Source organism: Mesitornis unicolor, unplaced genomic scaffold (assembly GCF_000695765.1).
Source record: "Mesitornis unicolor isolate BGI_N332 unplaced genomic scaffold, ASM69576v1 scaffold11690, whole genome shotgun sequence".
Classification (NCBI taxonomy): Eukaryota; Metazoa; Chordata; class Aves; order Mesitornithiformes; family Mesitornithidae; genus Mesitornis; species Mesitornis unicolor.
The window spans coordinates 7,241-29,466 of record NW_010157599.1 but is presented as its reverse complement, the minus strand read 5'-3'; the positions used below and the strand labels follow the sequence as shown (position 1 = coordinate 29,466).

Genomic DNA, 22,226 nt, shown 5'->3' with positions numbered 1-22,226 from the left:
TTTACCAGAGAAAACAATGGCAGCAAAACTGCTGAGCGTAAGTAGGAATTCTGCTTTTAAAAAGGAGAACAGCAACAACAGCACAGTAAGTGAAGACAGAACCAAGTTACAGATTATGTATAGGGTACGACAAACAAGTCTTATAACTAAAATATTATCACTGAATTGCGGCTGTCTTCCTCTAATCTGTCACATCTGGGAAAAGGTTAAGTCTCTCAGTATTAGTGACATTTTCTGGAGGAAAAAAAGGAAAACAGATACCTAGTAAGAGTTTATTAAGATATAAATATGTATAAAATATACTTTATGACAATTTATCAGTATTACAGAAGCAGTATATACTATTAGCAGATATTCTATATCAGTCTTTTTTTTGGTGTAAATTAAAAAGCCTTTCTTGTATTTTTAAAAATATTTGCTTCCTTGAGCTGATTAATTCTTTCTTCTGTTTGCCTTGGGTTCTTATGGTTTCTGTTACTCAGTTATTGATTGCAGAGGTCAATGCTTCAAAGATCAAGATGAAAATTCAGCAGATGGAAATCCTTTTGCAAGGGGTAGCTGTTTTCATCTAGCACAAAATGGCTCCTAATTTCCAACAAATAGGATGCTTCCGTATCTGCAAGCAGCAAATGACACAGCTCTGCTACTACTGTGCTGTAGGTGATATCTGAAGAGGGCACTGCAAGAGACAGAACAATCCAATTGACTCTTTATTTTCATAACAGCACATAACACAAGTTCCATGAAAGCCACACTGGATTACTGGAAGTTCAGCTCAACATCTGAATAGAAGATAAGGTTTTAGTTTTAGTATTTTGTTGTTTTTTTTTTTAAAAAAAAACATGCTAAAACTGTTTCTCATTAAAACTTTTAACACCTGTAAATTATGTACAACACCAAGAAGTCAAACAGGATGTATCAAGGGAAGCCTGTCTGAAACACTGTTCAGTTATTTACATCATGAAAGCATGTCAGCTATTTCTAAAAACTAAGAGATTCTATTTTGCATATAAGGAATCCATTTAGTTACACTGAATTATAGAGCATATAATGAATGTTCGTGCCATCCCACCTCTTGTTGCTACCTCAACTGTGAACTTCTGAGTTCGTCAGACAGCAACTGAAGTGTTCCTCTTGAGGCTGTGGGCGGTTTTTTTGTAAGTCTCACACTATTTCCAGAACAATCTCATCCCAATTCTGAATTGCCAATAATTGAAGAAATTTACTTCCATTGTGAACTTTGCTGCCTGTTTCTGTCATAAGTAATTAATGAGACAGTACCTATTAATCTGTTCAGCCAGTCTGCAGGAATATTAAGGAAGATTTTTTCCATCAACTCAGACACCACATGAACACAAATTTCATATCCTTCATCTTCTACTGTCATCAAAGCAGGTCTAGATCAGAAAACAAAAAAGATTCTTGAAAGTTAGCTATGTTTTTTTTATTTAAGCAAAATTTCTGAATGAAACTAATACTGTATGGTATTACCCTCCAACATAACACCAAGAACTAGAAAATCTGTGTGCACTCAGGTCTGTCAAATCTGTAGAGTTGGAATACATTTGATATATACACTGAGTTTACTACTTAAAGTCAGAAACTTCTAGAGCTATCAAATAAGCCTTAGTTTCAGACAACTGCGAAAAACCAATGCTTCAGCAGTGGTCTTTACCTAGAAGACAATGAGAGCTGCACTGTTATGAAATTAGTGTTATATCATTTATTACTTCGAACTTTATATATTTAAAGTATGAATGTTAATATGTAAGTACATGTACCTACAAAATACAATGTATATGTAAACATGTGAAATGCAAAGTAGGGAGACAAGCTTAGGGGTATCACTTAGAATGATACCATCTGTATCAACATCACCTAATATTGCCTGTCTCAATACAGCACCTCACAGCCTCTACATAATACCAAGATATTCTTTCCTCTACTATGACAAATACCAAATGGTTTTACGTATTGCTAAACAAGTAAAATCCCTCCTCTTTCCAGAAGCCATTTTCTACATTGGATATGGTCAACAGTATTCCTGTTAGGTCTGAAATTAACCTGGTTAGGGACTGCTGTCCTATGAGCACTGGTCTTTCCAAACTGTGTTTCAAAATATTCAAAGTTATATTGGATGACAACTGATCAAGTAAAGTAAAGAGCAATCTTTTTTTAGTACAAGTATTCCCTATATTTGAAGTGTCTGTCTTCTTTCCAACCTGTTTGATGCCACACATTTTTATTGTTCCCCACAAATAAGTCCTTTGTCTGTCTTCTTTCCAACCTGTTTGATGCCATACATTTTTTATTGTTCCCCACAAATAAGTCCTCGCTATTGGTTCTTGCTGTGCTTCTGTGAGATGATGATACCTTATCAGTCCTCTATAGTGACGTTCAACATGTAGTTTCTGCTTGCTCTCAAGCTTCTGAGTGATTTTACTAAGCCTGATTTTTATAGAGCTGATGCAGCTTCTACTCAATACATGTTCTTTGACTGCCCTGAGACTACAAATTGACCTGCAACAACTGCACCATCACAATCCTCACAGCTCTTAGAAAATCTGCACTGCTCTGATTAAGGCAGAATGCAATGCTCATATCCTGACCATCCCACAGAAGTAAAATAGGAAACATCAGGACATATAATAATAATGTGAATCTTGTGCATAGCAACATTTGAACAGTACCAAAACAGTATATGTTACAGTATATGTTAAAGACAGTCATCTTCAGTGCAGATAATTTCAATGGGAGATGCTCCCATCAATATAAAGTGTGCTCACTGCAGAGGTGGCAGAAGTGAAAGAAGGGCAGTCACCCCAAGACACTAGCAGAGCTGTACTGTCAAATAGGACAGGCAGTCAGTACTTCAGTACACTGGCAATTTGAGTGTTATTAATAGGTTAATTTAGTCAGCATGATGCAAAATACACCTACAGCACTAAACTGAATACCTGGGAGACATGATGACAAATGACTGCAAATAGGCCGCTTTCCCAGCATGCAAACCATTTGACTCGCCATCTGTTAATCTAAAAGCTACTGCTAAATTTCATAATCTTAAGTGAAGTGATCAGAAGAGATAAGAGAACTCCATGTCTGGTTATCTGTGGGATTATTTCAAATCTGTTGGTTTAGACAGAAATCAAGGCCCAGACTGTTTGTAGTCAAAGACTGCTGGCTCTCTTCATGAGAGAAAGCTTAACAACAGTACACTTAAATGCACTTTATTTTACCTCTGAATAAATTTATTTTTACTAGTGTCACAGAAAAAGCAACTTTATTATAAGCTTTATTCCTTAAATATCACTGCTTTTAATAGAGTGAATTTCAATAACTGTAAAACAGTTAGAAACATATTTAAGGACATACCTAAATTTCACTAAAGGCACACATAGTTCTACTAAAATATTCTTTAGAGGCTGCTAATAAGTCTTTAGTACCTGTATACAAAGCCAGTGAAGCATGCCAGTGAAATGGACTTTTCCACTAGTACAGAGGTTAAATTCGATCCCTGTTGAGTCTAAGTACCTAGGAATCTCCCATCTCATTACTGCAGCAGTTAAAATGTTCATTTAAAAAAGAAGTTAGTGTTTTCAAATGACAAACACTTACTGGTATAGACTGAAAAATAAATTATCTAAAGGGAATACTACTGTCATACTAAATTCCAGGCAAAAGATGCTAGGAAACTGAAAGTTTAGGTAAAAACAGGTAAAAGAAAGAAGGACCCATCTGTGATATCTAAAATCTATGAGGTGAGCTCTGAAATACATTTAAGTTCTACATCAAGATGTGTTCACACACTGAGAATACAAACATTGGAAATCTTTTTCTATCACCTTTTGTGTGAGAAAGTAAATCAAAGTCCTTCAGGACCACATGAGAGGTTGTGATCTTATGAAAGAGGGGGAACCTTTTCAGTTCTTTGCTCTTAATTCTCCCTCATAGGAAAATATATAGCATATAAACTTAAAGATGCAAGACTATATTGCATAGAGGAAAAAGACCAAGTCACTACCTTATTAGACAAATGGGATTCTAGTGTTTAAATCAAATAGTAAGTACATGGAATGATTCATTAAACTCACTATGAAATAGTTTAGGAATAATTTTAGAAAGGTTTTTTGGTCTAAAATCTACATATTCTAGAATTCTGTTATATCTATCATTGTATCAGTTAACCTTTTCTACCTACATGTCTTTCAAGTCACTATGATACTTACATTTCGAGAGCCCAAGATAAATTCAGTAACTGAACAATTAGTTAAAAATGTTGTTCCTACATCAGTAAGATCCATTTAGTTTCTTTTTCTCCAAGTAAGTGTGCACATAAATCTTGCTTCACAGTGCCATCTACTGAGAACTTAGTATCTCTGCTCTCTACAAGAATGTTTATTAACAAGTGTTTTCAATATTATTCCTGCATGGCTAAAATGGATTAATAGTTTAAAATTATGGTTGTGCATTCACATGATTTCAAACTTAAGCAAAACAAGACATTCAAGGTGTTTTCCTTTGGTCCTCAAGCTTCTACTCGATCTTAGCTACTGACACAGTACTAGGTAAACCTCATTACTGTATGACATAGAAGTCAAAAATATTTAAAAGATTTAAACAAAGAATAGCACCTATAAATAACAGCAATACAATACAGCAACTCAAGAAAGCTCCTTGAAAATTCATTACAAAAATAGTAATTACTAACCGCACCTTATACAGAATTTTATATACGGGGGAATTTTAAATGGAGAAAATTGCAGTATGCTACCCTAAAAGTACACAATATTTTAGTTCTGTTTACCTGTAGAATGTTTTTACTTTGTTGTATGGCAAACATCTAACACATTGCTTGTAGATCATGTTCTCATCTGCCTGTAGTTCCAAACCACACTTAGCACAACCTGAATACGTAATCATGGGCAGAGAATCCAAAACACGCTCCAGTGAAGTGTCAGCGTGGAAGATGAGTTCCTTGTATTGATCAGTTGCAATTATGAACTTCAGTTCTAAGATATGGGCTTTCACTTGAACCCGTCCTACAAAAACAACAGTTTCAATCAGATCTGCCTTGAGTTTTACTTATAACTGAAACTGAGCAAGGGTTACAGCCAACTCAAAACCAAAATAATTATCAATAAAACTTTGATTATTTTTTTTCTTTAGTAGCACATGCTCATAATCTTAGATATTTGTGAAGTGAAAAATCACTGTGGTTAAATATTATTTTAAAATGTATGAGAGTACTACATTTTTAGGTACTATTGTGGTAGGTGCCAATATAGAAAAGTCAGAATAAGATCAAGACATTAGAATTGTGCAAATAATTTTCAATTGTTTTTCTCCCATGCTAGCTCAAAGGCACTGAAAAGCACAGCTTTAACAACTTAGCTTTGCACTATTTATACATAAACTGGAGTTAAACACTGCAATGCTAACTTCATTTAGCCACCTCACTGTTTAACACAGACCTAGAAGATTGCTACAGTTGATCTGGAGGGAGTGACTGTGTAAGATTTAGTCTTCACTCTTCTGTAAGAAGTTTTCAACAGCAGTAGCGATTTTACTTTTGCTTTAGAGAACTCCAGTTTTGGAGAAATACTGTTGAAACTTCAGTGATTAATCACACTATTACTAGACTGGTTGGTGTGGACAACAAAAGGCAGCATAAATATCCCTGTCTCAAAGCTGTCCTTACATGGTACCACATATCAAACTTCCACCTCTGGGCTTACTGAATGAAGGCTGCATTCAGTTTGGCTGGGTACTGAGCAGCAGCCTCCAGAATAAATTCAGACTCCCAGAACCATGCTAACTTAAAAAGCATTTTACTTGATCCACACAGCACCTATGCTGCCTAGTTATGCACTGCACAACAGACATACAGATCTATGGATAACAAATTTACCTGAGCATTTGTCCTCCAAATGTGCTGAAAGCTTTGTCATCTGTATGAGGGGTGTTTTGCTTTTCTGAAACTTTTCTTGAAATTCAACTGCCCTTTTGTCATCATCAAACAAGCACTCATAGGATGACCATGGAGTTGTGTGCAGTTCAAAGTCACCCGAGACAGAACTATGTTGGACCAGAAGGTATTTAAAGTCCCATATGTGATCTACAGAACAAAAAAACCCACCAAACAGAAGAATATACTTTCTGTATCTTGGCTAATTTATAGAAAGCCAAGGTCACTTAGAAGACAGAGAAATAAATCAACAATCGTGCTCACATGGTTAGCTCTGGTAACTTTATTTGAAGCCTGACGACATGTAGGGTTTTTTCCCTACAGACTTTGCATGAGTTCTCCCATAAGGGAATGATGCTGTCATTTCTCTTGTACTCAATTCAGCTTTCACGACAACTCAACTTTTTGAAAACCAAACCAGTTTTGAAATTTCTTGTCAGCTGTTATAAGCAAAAGTTGGCAACATCTAAAAGAAAATATATTATTAAACAGCTTCCATCTTCAGTATGTCCCTGTTTTCTTAGTCTTCGATCTCTGTAATGCTGATTTTAAAATATTAATTTTTTCATCTTCCAATGGACACTCTAATGAAGAAAAATACTTCAACAATGGAGATTACAGGAGGGTAACATATTTTGTGTTGCCCTCCACTTTGTTGTAAGAATCTGGTAGTCACTACTAATAAAGTCTGATAACCATTTAGGCTGCTTATTTTCCTGTGTTTGCTCAACCTGGCAACTGCAGCTAAAATAATTTCTGGAAATAAGGTTAGAAAGAAACCCAGATTTTTTAAAAAATGTATGCAAGTGTCTGTATAAGCATCTTATCAGCATGTTTTAGTATTTTCGTATTTTGCATTTGTCTAATTTTTGGTGGTAACTTGCTAAAATTGCATGCTCCTGAAAAATCTGCTATCAGTTTTACAGTACAATACTAAAAGAAATTCTCCTTTGAGTGTCAGTCTAGTTTTATGCACCTCAAATATGAATAGAGATCTTGCAGCTCCCCAGAACTGGGTATGCTCCAGTCCAAAGCAAGATTCAGACAGCAACACTAGAGTAACACTAAGAGAAAATCTTAACAGAAAGAAACAAACAGGCACTTGGCAAGAGGGGATATATGAAAGTAGAGGATGTAGTCTAAGTAAGGCACAAGATTTAGCCGATACCTGAATTTAACCTATTATTCAGATTTTCAACATTCCCCTGTTGTTCAGAAAACTGATCACAAAACAGGAGTAAGCTCTAGTAATCAAGTTTACAGGAATGTGTTTAATGAAACAGAACTGACTTTTTTGGTAATCTAAACCAGATGACCACAAAGCATGACTGAATGTCTGATGACTGTATACTGGAAGCTTGGACTGATTTTTAGCAAGAGATGCAAAGGAAATTTAAGTTTTACTGGCAACAATTTTTACCTACTCTAGAACTGTTTTGGTCTTATGCACTTTATTTTAAGTATGTAGACAGTTTAAAAATTCCAAGTCTCCATACTTTCCTCTACAAGACTATGAGGTTTCTCATCTGCTAGTACAACCAGTAAACACACACCACAGCTGATCTATGACTCCTTGCAAGGATGGACATCATGCTTCTCCTGTAACCCACTCACTCTTTTAGCTCTGGTGTCGTGTATGTTTTAGTATCACGTGAATTTATCTTTTTGGCTATCTTACTGGGATCAAATGTTCATGGTTTGTCTGTGATTAAGTATTTGAACAGTTGAGAAATCCCTCTTATCTTGAATTTCAGATAATCTTTTAATCATTAAAATACCAACCTCTAGATGCACAGAGCACTACCTGGAAAATAAGACAAGCTTTCCATCACATATAGACACTTAATACCTCAGAGATCTGTGTCTTATAATTTTCTGCTTTACATATCAGAAAAAGTTATATTGTGTGAGAAGTTACTTCTGGTATCTTTTTGCACCTACACAAAAAAATTAAATTCTGTATTTTTAAAAGTGTGATAATTTAGCATACTAAATTCTATAGGATTTCTAAGCATCTAATGAACAGTACATAACTGCTCATACTGAAGAATGCATAAAAATAAGAGCCATGTAGACATTATGCAGTGAAGTTAATTGGTTAATGTTAATTTGGACCATCTTCAAGCAGTTTAAGAGGTAAGTCTTGCAGTTAGATGATTTCTAGGAGTAAAGATTACTTTTAAATTGAAGTGGAACTGGCAGAATTCAAGTGTCTACATTTAATAGGTAAAGATTCACTATGAGGTTGTTTAATCTTTGAGTTTTATTTTGCACTATATTAAAACCAGCTTTCTAGGCAGACATTCAGTACTCCAACTACTATGGCATTTACTTCCTAAGTGTATATACACTGATCAGTAATACAAACTTGTAACAAAAATCTAGTTTCACTTATTTTAAAAGAACAAGGCCAGGAATAAAACAAAATTCAGGTGTAGTTACTGCTAAAACACAGGCTATGTAATTCTTGCAAGAGATGCTTTTAGTCAGTTACCGCTATACTTGATAGCAAGACCATAAGAGCCTGATGGTGCAGTAAGGTAGAAAGCACAGAATGAAAATCAGAATATGGAAGAAAACCCAGCAAGTCATTCTAAACCAGGTAACAATAAGGAAGACTCAGCAAAACAGATAATACAGTTAACACTCAAGTTGTTTTTTCTACAGTTACATGACTAGGCACCAGTGCCTCTTGTGTTTAGATTTAAGTTTCTAAATACTCATGCTTTCTCAGTCTTCTAAACTAAGTGCGTTCATATTCTGTTGCTGATGGCACTGCTTCTAAACAGAAGAGACATGTTAAAATTGGTAACAAATGTGTTGCCTTTCCAAGGGGACTATTTAAAGGTTGAATGGAAAAAAAATGTTACCAGCTGAGCATCTTAAGCATATTCATAGCATCACAAAAATCCTTTTATAGGTACATGGACCTTACCTTTTTTCCTTTGAAGTTGAGGGCACCAGGCAGCCCCTGCTCCCCACAGCACCATCCTATAGTGTTGATCTCTCTTCTGTTCTACTGTTAAAATGATTTTTCTTTGGCTGCCACCTTTGTAGCTATACACAGATTCTGAAAAAGTTTGAAATTATGTGTCTTCTACAGTGACAAGCATATAAACACACAAACCACATGCATCAATATGAAGATGAAATCATAGTACTAGCATATTTTACAGTAAAACTGTAAGCAAATCAGCCTATACCCACAATTTCTTTAGGACAGAATGCAAGCAATCAGATTTCTTCAGCAACACAAGTATAGTTTGAAGGAATGCGTAACATATATTCATTTACCTAAATACTCGGCAACTGGACACTTCCCTTTGAAACAGCAGGTACCTGAGCATCTTTCAGCTCCCACTCACTCTGACTGGTATAAGTGCAAAGAAATTGCACTGAATCTCTCAGCAACAGACTGTCATAACTGGAAGTCAAAGATCCTGTAACTTCTGTGGAATATGCTGCAATAAACATTCCTCTAGAAGTTTTCACATTAAAAACTACAGTCATGTACAAGCACATTAAGAAGATTAGTAACAGTATACATAAAGTGAAACAATTAAGATCTCTATAGCAATTCTTACCCAGGATATAGCCTGTTTCAGTTCCACACTAAAACTAATATTTTTCATAAACAAACAGGTTTTGAAAAAGAGCTCTTGCTTTAAGTATCTAACAGTTCTGAGATCTATGTACAATAATAAATTATTCAGGTTTCTAACTTCAAAGTTCTCCATTTAAAATGAATAAACGTGATATTGACAGCGTGGGTAAAAATTTTTAATCTCACTAATACAAGCACTAATACAAGATAGTGCAATATGATCAAATTTACACGCAGAGCTTGAAGTCAACCACTGAGAAACAACAGTGGTACTGTAAAGAAAACATAATCAGAACAGTTATATAGGGAAAAGAAAGACTTCTTTTCCATGTAGGAACAATAGTCCTTAACTGTCCAAAGTGTGTTAAAAAAACATGGCAAGACACTGCATGAAATCATGAGAATGCCCCGAGATAGTTTGGTTTTGTTCATGCCAGAAGGTAGAGAAGATGCTAGGAAGCAGCTGTAAGGCCCAATTATGAAGTGGAAACAAATAATCCATTTTAACATGGGAAACTGCTGCAGCAAAAGGAATCTTCAAATAACTTTATTCACTACTAGAAGAAAAGTAATGTGTGATGGAAGAATAAACTCAAAAAATCAGTACACGAACTGTTGACCATGATTCTTTGGAAGACAGGAGTCTTTACAATAAGAATATACAGAAAACTCAGATTTCCAAAACCAAGTTCCATTAGTGAGGTAGTTCTCTCTTGTGCCTGTGTAGAAGAAATAGGAGTATTGCAGTAAGACTTAGTAGCTTCACACTGTGCATTTTCCAATGCTGAAAATGAAAAAAACGTGTACAAAAAGGCACACAGGTATTATAGAGAAATATTGCATATATTTAAGAAACTAGGGGTTCTTAGCTTTCAAAAAATCAAAGTAGAAAAAAATTGAAAGAAATAAACAAGAGATGTTCCAAATAAAACATTAGAAAAGAGCAACAGTTTCATTATAGACTAATAAAGGCAAGCAAATCCTAGAGTAGTAATTAAAAGGATCAATAACTTATTTCATTCCGAAAAACACATGATTTGTAGCTCAGTCAACCTCTCCTTTAATGGCAGGATGCTTACATGGAAGGTAGTTGGCAGGTAGGCTTTGAATTAGTAAAGCTTGAATGTCCCACATGACATTTTCATAGACCAGCTACCTTTCTCAAGCAACAGGATACTTCATACCTGCATCTCCCTTCAATCCTCCAACTTATTGAAGATCAGGTACCACACTATCAGGAGCTCTGGAGATGCTCAAGCCATCTCACTGACGAGTCAATACATTAATACCTTTAGTCTGCAGTGAGTGCTCATTCTTTAGTGACAACACAGCAGTGCCTCAGTGAGCAAGGAACACCGATTATCAGTGCCCACTGCCTTCCACAGAAGCTATTGATCAGCGCCAGTGTGCAGTAACCTCCTTTCAGTACCTGACTACAGTCATTATTTCCTTTCTGTCTCTAACTCCATTTCTCTGCTATGTCCCTCATGAGTAGACGATTTCAAAAGTTCTAGTTGTGACTCTTGTGTCAAACACTGGTGTACAGAATAGGAAACAACCAGAATTGCAATGCAAAACTACTAAAGTTTTATCTTTTGTTGAAGTTTTGGAAGTTGAAGTCTAGTGCATGAACTCACCTGTTAATACAGCAATGCTGATAATTTTCAAGACTGCGTGAACCAATGTATTTGGCTGGAGCTGGTCTAGCGGCACATACTGAACATCATCCAGTCTCTGAACTTGTCTTCGTGGAATGTCTCCGAAGTGTGGAAATTCTGAAGATATGTACGCCAATAAGCCATGAAGAACACTACCATCCACTATAGGATAAACTTATATGAAAAAACACAGTTAAAGGGACATCCTTTTTTTTTTAACCTTAGAAGTATAAAATTTATTGGTTGGTACACATCTACACTGAAAACCAAAAACATTTCACAATAATTTTAAGGCAAGAAATTCTTGAGATGTGTAACACTTGATCCAAAATTAAACTGTACTTCATTTAATCAAACTGTACTTCATCTGCCTCCTCTTGATAACATTCTAAAGTTAAGTACAGTATTTTAAATTACTTCCAAAAAGGAAAGTAATATTTTATCATAATCTGGTAGTAATAGTTGTTCTTGATAATTACCTCCAGAACCTGCCTTAAATAGCCAGCAATAACAGACATAGGGAAGACAGTAGTAACAAAGCAAATTCATGATGGTACTTCCTCAGTATTTTACTTAGTCTCCAACCTTCCCTAGCTCAGGTATCTTTAAAGACTTTGTGCTTAACAGCCTGCAATGAATTACTTTCCTTAAATGGATCTACTTACTCTGTAAGATTCTAAAATGTTTGCAAAAAATGTAATCCTCATGAAATCTCAGATATCTTATGGTTGAGTCCTGGGATAACTGCTGCTTCTTAAACTAAGCTTAAAGAATTCAGTTTTTCAGAGTTCAGTTTTGAATGGTAACCACACAATTTTACCATAAACTCCACATGCCTATCTGCTGTCATCACCTCCGCATCTTGTCCACAGGTGTTCCTGTCATACTTTCCTATAGTGTTTTGTACATCTCAGTTGCTCACATTTCTGTTTTATCCTGCGTATGAGGCATTGCCAAAAAAAACACAGAGTACTTTAAATAGCTATTTTACTGTGTTTTATTTTATAGCGATTTTTGTGGAAACTTATTCCCTATAATCTTACATTCCTCTGGATTGAGAGCTGAGCAGTTTCCCAGATTCAGTAACTGACTGGTAAATGTAGATTGCAGCGTGATTTCTCCACACCAGAGATTCTCAGACATTATAATATCTGCAAGAAAAAAAAGCAACCTCATTAACTCATGTATCAGCAATATTCAAGTTTTCTTGACTATAGAGTCACCATGCATACAGGTGTGAAAGAGTTCGAAAGAGATCACTTGGCAACAAAGTGATTTTTTTTTTCATCTACCAACACAGTTTCCAACAAGTTAATCAAAGAGTCTCATATAATTCTTCAATTAATATAAAATATGAAATAGCCTCATAGCAGGTACTGTATAAGTGAGGTAGGTGACTGTATTGAGTAAATTATTACTGTGCAACATTGCAGAGTGAGCAGTAAAGTACTAGGCTTACCCAGAAAGTTTTAATGTATTTGAGATAATGTATAAGCAGAAATTTAAAAACACAACTTATCTTTAGTCGTCTTAAAATATCTACCTTTGCACCTACCTATAAGCACTTAAAGAACTCTTAAAGACAAACGGGCATCTCAAACTCTAAGTATTCAAACAATTTTACATTGTGTAAATTTCTGCATGTTGCAAAACCTACATGGCCAGATCACTATCAAGTTCTGGTTGACTGGAACCCTAAATTAAGTGCAATATCATTTTTATGGTACTGCATCCTCTTACATGGGATGTGTTCTCTCAGAGAGGGCTTTGCTCCTGTTAGGTATTAAAGAGTAAGAAGGATTTACAAGGAGGAATCTTCATTATTAGCCAACATGTTATGAAAAAGGTGAACCACAAACGGCATTTTATATTTCTGCAGTCTATGGCAGTTACTAATCCACAACATGATCTATCTCAAGATGCTCATGCTAAGCTACAGTCTCCTTCACAGGAGGAAAAGTAATTTTTATGGAACACAACAGGACCATTTTCTGGTCTGTCTGCTGGTCCAACAGCAGAGAAAACCAAAAAAGTCAATAAATCAAATAACTAGAACATCTGGTTTGTAGTAACAATCATATCTTTCAGGAACAACTGTTCTGAAACACTGACAGGTGGCAGAATACACCTGCCTGCCTATGGCACTGCTGTAGTGTCAAGGCACTGCTGTGTCTCAGAACAAAGACTGTACATCAGAGATGGGCAAACTTCCATGGGACAGTCAGTGTTCCACTGGCAAGACGACTGAGAATTCAATCTTGAGTAATACAAGTCATGTAAGAAAGATACTTAAAAAAGCATTAGTCATAGTTCCAAATTACTGGTTACACGTTGTTCTACTTTAAACAGGCATTTTAAAGACATACATTTAAAAAAGGCAAATAAAGTATTTCTCACCTGTAAGCAGTACAACATCCCCAGGAAACACAGTGAGTGACCAAAATGCAGCACCACGCCAGAGCACCACCTTTCTTTCAACTGCTGACTGGTCAGTAACTACAATCGTTGCTACAGGAATTTTACATGAAGATTTTGGTCTAGTCTTCACCTGTATTTCTTTGATATGACAAGGATGTACTATTGTGACCAAAACATTGTACTTTTGGTTTTTGCAGCAGCAATTCTTGAGTGGTGACAGCTTCTTTTGAATTTTCTTGAACTTTGCCATCTTCTCTTGATCTGCTCTCACCCCAGGATCATCTGGAGAATAAGTCAGCTTAGTTCTCTTTGATTTCTTTTTAAACACTGGGTGACAATCATGAAAGGAATCTTCAGACATGTGGGGTCTTTTAGAAGAGCTCTTATAAGAACTGCCTACTTGAGAGCATAATATTCCTGAGCTCAGCGGTTCAATATGGATTTCATTTACAAATTGTTCTTGAGACTTCTCTGTACTTTCCTGAGCACTTCCTTGTTTTGTAGATTCAAATAAAGCATTTTTCCCATCTCCCTCAGAACTGAAAAGTTCAGGGGAGCTTGTATACTCTTCCTTATATTCATTTTCAGCCACATTAAGATGTGTCCCAACACCAGAATCAAATTGGAAGTGATCACACTGCCTTTCTTCAGGTTTTTGGCCTGCTTCTGTTTCCAACGGTTTTATGATTCTTTTCTGCATTTCATCCTGATCATGTGCAAAAACAGCCATCTGACTTGCAGTCATTATACTACAAAACTCAGTATCTGCTGACACTGTGAAGTCAGAACAATCACTTGGCTCTCCTTTAGGTTTTGATTCTTGATTTTGGGGAAAAATCATATCCAGGTATTGACTGGCAACCCAATCACAAGTGTCAGGGCTGGTAGCTTCTAAATGACTGGCTTTTCCTTCAGTGTGGTTTGAACAGCAGCGATGGGATTGTTTATCTTGTCTAGCTGATTCTGCAGAGTTTTGCAGAAGGTGTTCATCTGCAGCCTGATTTACATTTGCATGTGTGCTTCTACCTTTAGCTATTTGACAATCAGAACAAGTTAAACTTTCAGTCTTTTTAGGTGTGCTGGTACAATCTACTGCCAGAGGTACAAGAGATGTCAAAAATTCTTCAGACTGCTGAGAGCTGCCATCATTTGCAGGAGCTGCTGTGACTACAGAGCTATCTGCCTGAAACACGAAGTGGTCAGCACCTTCGACTTTTTCAGAAGAAAGACCACGTGTATCCCACAAATAGTGGAGTTCTCTCCATTTCTCAGCAGCAGGTGCTGAACCACTTTGCTCTGACACCTCCGGCGGGCTCGGAATACTGGCTGAAATACTGGGTGCTCCCATAAAAATATGAATTTGAGGTCTTTTTGACATTTTGATTGCTGTGTAAGTTTGACTGTAAACAGTGTGGTTGATGCAATAACCACAACACCAAATATCAGCAAATGCAAAAGACTGTATTTGGCCTTTTCTTTAAAAATTTTAAATACCTAAAATTAGAAGGCATATTGCATAATTTAACTGGTAAAAACACTACTACTTAAAGCCTATAAGATTAAACATAAATTAAAAATTGATAGTTATTTATTCTGCCAATCTTGCACAGAAAAATAAGTTTACAGCAGGGCTTAATTTCTGATTCTGCTACTGGGAGATACATAGCAGACGCAGAACTTCAGTGAAGTGCCTTTTAAGTTGAATTATTAAGCAGAATTATCTTCATTTACTATTGCTAACTAAACAGTCAAATGTGAATTCACTATTCAGTACTTCATATTAACTCATGTTGAATAAATGCCTGTAAGAAAAACTTTCCCAGCATGGTTAGGAAATAACTTCATCTCAGAAAATTATAATTTCAACTATCTCAGAAAATTACAATTTCAACTAAATAATTAAAAATACTAGAGCTATTTAAAATTAGTTTAAAAGTTTGCTAGAAATACAGTATTTTACATGCTGTTTTAGCATGAGAATACTGTATTAAAGTGATTTTATGAAATTAAAGGTTTCAGTATATTTCTGATAAATTATACTTATTTAATAAGCACTAAGAGGTCAGATTAATAAGAATTTGCTTTAATTCATTTATATAGTATCATACTACCAAAGCAGTCACTAGCTTTACTAGCTAATTAAAAATAAGTCTACCTACCACAGCACAAAAGACCATTTTTAAAAAACTTCTGTCATACTATAATTTTAAAATACCCAGCTACAACTGCAAGTGTTCATTAAAATGCAGACACTCCATGTTTTGGGAGCGTTCTTAATAGAAGTTGCTGTAATAGGCAGTTCTGCAGAGGCAGGAAAGATGACCAGAAATGAATTTCAGGAGCTAAGCCAGCTGCAAACAGAAGAAAGAACATTGAAACAAATACAGCATTGGAAAAAGATTTAAATTTTTGCTTTAGAGCTTATTAGCAGCTATTTTCTTAACAGCCCACTAGGGGTCGATAACTCTGCACATTTATAAAGCTCATAGTGACATGGAAAAGCTATAAACATCCTGGAACACTGATCTCTGGTATACTGCAGGCATAACCAGAAAAACAATATACAGCCATTAAAATTATATGTATCATGTCATAACAGAAAGAAGCTACAAAACACAGTAACTGGCATTGCTCAGTTTTATGCTCATTGCAAAACAAATAATACTTAAAAGACTGAAGTATCCAAGCTTCTGGACTTGTACATTTAAATTTAGAAATCTTAACTTAATCTTAAACTAAACTAAAATATGTCCAGGACAAAATTTGCTTATGTGCTTCCTATGCTCTCAGAGTAAGCTTGTAACAGAGATGTTCTGAGTTTTCTTATAAGGAAGAACTGAGCTTCAACTACATTGTAAATGAATACACTGTAAATTGAACACTTCAGATCTTGAGTTCTGAGGACACTGGAAGGGCATTTTTGTTGCTAAATAGATGAGATCACAACAGTATGCTTAGAGGCCAGCCTGTAAGTTGAAGTTGCAAGACCTTTCAGAGACTCTTTATTCATAGAAAAGTTGGTGTTTAACTGCCATGGTGTAAAGTAGTCTTAATTTTAATTAAAATTAAAAGCTTCCAAGCGTCCTAGACTACTTCATGTAAATATAATGCAGGGCTTCAGATGCTACAGTAAAGCAAGTCTTTGCACTTTATAGCGTAAAACCACAAAATAGTAACAAACAAAAGTTTCATAGGCTTTCATACCTTTTCAATACCTGAAGTTCAGTATAAACGCAAGTTTAAGATTCTAGAGATAGTTGTATTTCACTACTTCCAAAGATATCCCATATCACATTTCAAATGTGTTCTTCCTATAATCAGAGTTGAACAATGAATTAATCAGTTAACACTTGAAGGAAAAATAGCACTGAAGCATCATATTCAAGCATGGTATTTTTTTGTTTGTCATTCTGCCTACTTGTCATATTAAAACCGTGGAAATTAGCTTTGTTTTTAATTCCCAAACACTACTATATTATTTTTTAATTAAAAGTTTTACCAATCTATGAAAACAAAATGTAACTCTAAATGCATCCCAATAGCCCCAAGCTTTCTTCTCAATATACATATATATACACACATATACATATACACATATATACATATACACACACATATATATGCACAAAGACTTTACACAGTCTGAATTAGACAACGCTGTTATCTTGACATACTTCTGGTCTTCATCAAAAATCTATTTTTATCCTTGAGACTCAACTGGATGAGTTCTTCTTGTGTTAAGATAAATCCTTGTGGCAAAATAAAAGTTTTAGTTCTAGATTTAAATAAGGGAAAAACAGAAGAAATGGGAAGATAAAGATTATGGGAGAATTATGTTTAACGATTTTCACTTGTTATGGATGAAGTAGTTGTTTGTCTTGCTTTAAGTAGTTTTGCTTGCACATGTTGTATACGTTTGAGACTCAGGTGACAGCAAACAAGTAGTTAAGGAAGTAAGGGTACATCACAACAGAAGAAGTTTAATGGCAGAACAGACTATTAAAAAGAAATGAACAAACAACTAAAAGGTTTATGAAGATGAGGTTAGGAACAAGGAAGGCTGCATTCCAGAGTCTCAGTGTAAGCCACTTTAAGATCAGAATTCCACAGACCACATCCCACTACCCCTCATCTTCTACGAGGGTAAACTACCCACTTGGACATGTATTTAGGTATTATAAATAAAAAGACAACTACTGTGCCCCTTCTACCTTTTCTTACTTAAGGATTTCATGTTGTGGACCTGGAAGATCTAGGCACAGCCTCACAGTATACTCTAAAAAGCTAATTCCTCTTGCAACTGCAGTATTTTGGACTCAAGTTACAACAGGCATGACACTGCCAAACAGTATTGAAAATTTTCCATGTTTTCTTCCAGAATAATTCCTCTTTTCACTTCTACATTGATAAATACACATTAAGATCTGTGACTAATATCAAGGAGTACTTTGAAAAATACTTTTTTTCTAGACAAGTACCTAAGTATTTGGTTTTATAAGCACACCTTAAACCTAGGTAGCAATGAAATGACAAAAATGAATAACAAAGGGTGATTTATTTACTACAGTACTAAAACCTCACCAATGACAAAAATCTGTGAGCTGCTGATCACAAAATAAATTGAACACTGTCAAGAGCTATATACGTACAGGGACAACTCATGTAACTAACTGAATTTCCCTGAAATAGATTAATTAGAATTTACAATAGGATGACGGCTATGACAACTTCTAGTACAAACATGAGTTTATTACAGATGTGAGCCTCTATAGAAATGCGTTCTGAATAAGTATCTGATATATAAGAACACACTTAAAACAGTATTAGTTGCAAAACATGTGAAATCATATTAATTGCACGAAGATGTCAAATATACTTTAATTGGAAAACACTTTTCAAAACAATTTTTCAAAAATAGCTTCTATACCTTGGAAAACTTCCAGTTATACAGTATTTTATCATTCTCTTATTCTAACTATCACTTTTTTGGGGTTTTTTTGTTGTTGTTTCTGTCATGTTGAGACTAATAGAAGTTATACATGAATTCAAAAAGTCTCACTTAACTTTCCAGTTACCTGTAGCGTTTCTAAACTTATAATTTTCTTTCCTGATTCATACTTTGAAGAGCAAGTATATTACAAAGCAATTACATCTTGATGTTAGTTAATCTACTTTTGCAACTAAAATATAATTTATATTTTCAAAACCTAAAGTTTTTATTTTTCCTAAGATATTCAGAGCTTAGGATTGGTAATTGACTTCTGCCTACTTCCTGATTCAACTGAGTTCACTGTCAAATGCCCCACTTCAGCAGTTTCCAAATTATTTTTTAGGTCAAAGACACCAAACTTCAGGAAGCATCAGCACTTACAATCATTTAAGTCTGTAAATCAGAAAAAAACCTCAAAGTTTACATAAAATCTCTGTATGCAAAATTGTTTCAAGATTCTTTGCTATGCTTCTTTAGAACAGTATTATTACTTATTTAATGAATTTTGTTAGTGAAGTTCTGTGTCTTGTTACAAAGAAAAAGTCTGAAAGAAAAACTCTTATTACAGCTTAAAACAAGAGCACAAAAAGGAGGGGAAAAAACCCCTATCAATCATATTAGCAAAATGCCACTGGCACAAAACAAATCCATTTTTATACTGTAGTTAAACTATCCATGGGTAGGCAGGGGGTTAACTACACCAAAGATAACAGGAGCTAAAGCTCATAAAGATATAACTAAACCTGAATGCACATACCCATTATACCTGTTAATTATTACACCATTTCTCAAATTGTGGAAAGGTGCTCTATTCATAATAGCCAATGGGACCTCAGCTTTTTATCTATGAAATGGTCAGAGTCTGATTGAAGGGTCAATGATCTATTAAAAAAGGTAACTACATCAGCAAGTTTTACATTTGCAAGACACTGCAGCTGAAGTTTAATGTACCTATTACAAGAAACATTATGGTACACAGTGTTTTCTCCCCAGCCTAAACAGTAAGACAGGAATTCTGAACTTAAAGGTTTTTCAAATTCACAACTATGTCATTAACAGTTTGTTAATCTCTAGGGATTTGCTACACATAGGACAAAATTAGAAATAGCTTTAAAAATCTTCTTCCAATAGTTCAATATTCTAGGAACATTAAATTACCCTTAAAATACCTTAGAACTATTCATTTCTTTTATTCAGTAGTTTGCTATTCATTAATAGCATTCATTCACCACAGCAATCACTTAAGCATTAGACCAAGGTAATTTAAAGAGGGTGACACTGCTTCGTCTGCCTATCACTCCTGAATATTAATGGTAGTCACAGAATCACAGAACACAGAACGTTAGGGATTGGAAGGGACCTCAAAAGCTCATCCAGTCCAATCCCCCTGCCGGAGCAGGAACACCCAGATGAGGTTGCACAGGAAGGCGTCCAGGCGGGTTTTGAATGTCTCCAGAGAAGGAGACTCCACAACCTCTCTGGGCAGCCTGGGCCAGGGCTCTGTCACCCTCACTGAGAAGAAGTTTCTTCTCAAATTGAAGTGGAACCTCCTGTGTTCCAGTTTGTGTAGTCAGATGCCTAAACCTCTGTTTTTAAAAATTACATCCAGTTTCATCAAGTCTTTTCAGCCCCACACCCCGAAAGTAAACCACACTAATTCCACCTTTGGGTAACAGTTTCTTTATGTCTGTTACACGCTACAGCTTCAAGCTATAAATTACAGCAATAACAGATAGCAATGTATCAGAGCAATAGTGCAGAAGTATACCTTCTCTCCTCTCGAATCCTCATACACCCCCAACATGGAAGTTTTGAGGTAAAATCAGTATATTTTTAACTTGCAGCTTTGATTTGGTACAGCTTGATGAACATCCTAACCTGTACGTAGTTAATAATTTGAATCCTACAATATGCAAAATTAATTCTGTTGTCCTTTACCTGCAGAATACCTAGCCCAGTAGATAAGACATATAAAGTAGGATATTCTTTAAATGCTGAATTCTAACTTCTGCTGTGAGCTTTCCCCTCATTTGCACTTGATTTTGCACTTCTCTTACCTGTAGTATTAAAAAAAAACAACTGTTTCACAGACCTTACAACAACAAGAAAAGTTATTAATAGTGGTATTTAGAGTATTTACTTTCAGTTCTATTCAAGCTGTAGGGCTGTTTGTTTGGGTTTATTTAACAGTTCATCCCATATGATGGTAGAGTAGAAAATTTACTAAGAAACTTGCTGACCAAATGAAAAACAGAAATAAACCTCTGGATGCGGAATTCCAACTGCATCACAGGAAACTCTTCTGACACTTTTACCATGCTGAACAAACCTTCCTCCAGAATTCAACTTTGTCTTTTTAAAAGCCAGGTACTGTAGCTGTACAGTAACCTTGGAAAAGTGAAGACACAGCAAGCAGTGTAGTAAGGTTCATACACCTAGAATCTGGAAACTCCAGGATGAAGCCATGAACACATTACACATTTGCTTGCAAGTTGTGCACGAAAAGAGAAAGATTATCTTTATGCCAACAACTCATGCTGGCAATGCGAGTAAATCAATGTGCCAACAACAGCACTTATCCACCAAATCAATAAGTAGCTTGGTCCAAATATATATCAAGAGGAACTCAATGAAAAATAAAAACTGCCAGAAGAAATCAAGGTAAGCAACTCATAGCTGAAACAATCTTATACACTACGTAAGAGTGAGGGATGTATTCTATGGGCTTAAAAGAAGATTATACCTAGAATCATATAACCATTAAGGTTGGAAAAGACCTCTAAGATCATCAAGACCAACTATCAACCCAGCCCACTAAACCATATCGCCAAGTGCCACACCTACACATTCTTTGAACACCTCCAGGGATGGTGACTCCACCACCTCTCTGGGCTGCCTGTTCCAATGCTTGACCACTCTTTCAATAAAGAAATTTTTCTAAATACCCAATCCAAACATCCCCTGGAGGAACTTCAGGCCATTTCCTCATCCTATTGCTTGTTACCTGGGAGAAGTGACCAACATCCACCTCACTACAACCTCCTTTCAGGTAGTTTTAGAGAACAATAAGGTCTCTTCTCCAGACTAAACAAACCCAGTTGCCTCAGACACTCCTCATAAGACCTGTTCTCCTCTTGCGCAGAGGCAGTTGCTTGGGCAGACATAGTGGTATAGCAAGAATCTTGCTAGTCATTATCTAAACTTATGAAAATCACAACCCTTCATTTGTCTACAGCAGTACCTATCTAGCACTCTGCAGCTTGGACAGGTACACCCCTAGATGGGTTAAAAACTGGTTGGATGACCGGGCTCAGAGAGTGGTGCTGAATGGTGCTGCATCCAGTTGGCATCCAGTGACCACTGGCATCCCCCAGTGATCAGTACTGGGCCCAGTTCTATTCAACATCTTTATTGATGACCTGGCTGAGGTGATTGAGTCCACTCTTAGTAAATTTGTAGATTACACAAACTGGGGGGGAGTGTCGATCTGCCAGAGGGTAGGAAGAGGCTGCGGAGGGGCCTGGACAGGCTGGGTCAATGGGCAGAGGCCAAAGGTATGAAGTTTAACAAGACCAAGTGCAGGGTCCT

The 22,226-nt window shown here is 35.8% G+C and overlaps 1 protein-coding gene across 1 annotated transcript; it reads right to left on the bottom strand.

Moving 5' to 3' along the window:
- Positions 1–506: 506 nt before the first annotated feature.
- Positions 507–15,026, bottom strand: FAM35A (family with sequence similarity 35, member A). Its single transcript, XM_010180659.1, has 8 exons — positions 13,628–15,026; positions 12,274–12,381; positions 11,210–11,404; positions 8,904–9,038; positions 5,912–6,118; positions 4,808–5,042; positions 1,282–1,397; positions 507–679 (listed from the first exon to the last, which is right to left on the bottom strand). Exons 1-8 carry the CDS (start codon positions 15,024–15,026, stop codon positions 507–509), a joined length of 2,568 nt encoding a protein of 855 aa, XP_010178961.1.
- Positions 15,027–22,226: the final 7,200 nt, after the last annotated feature.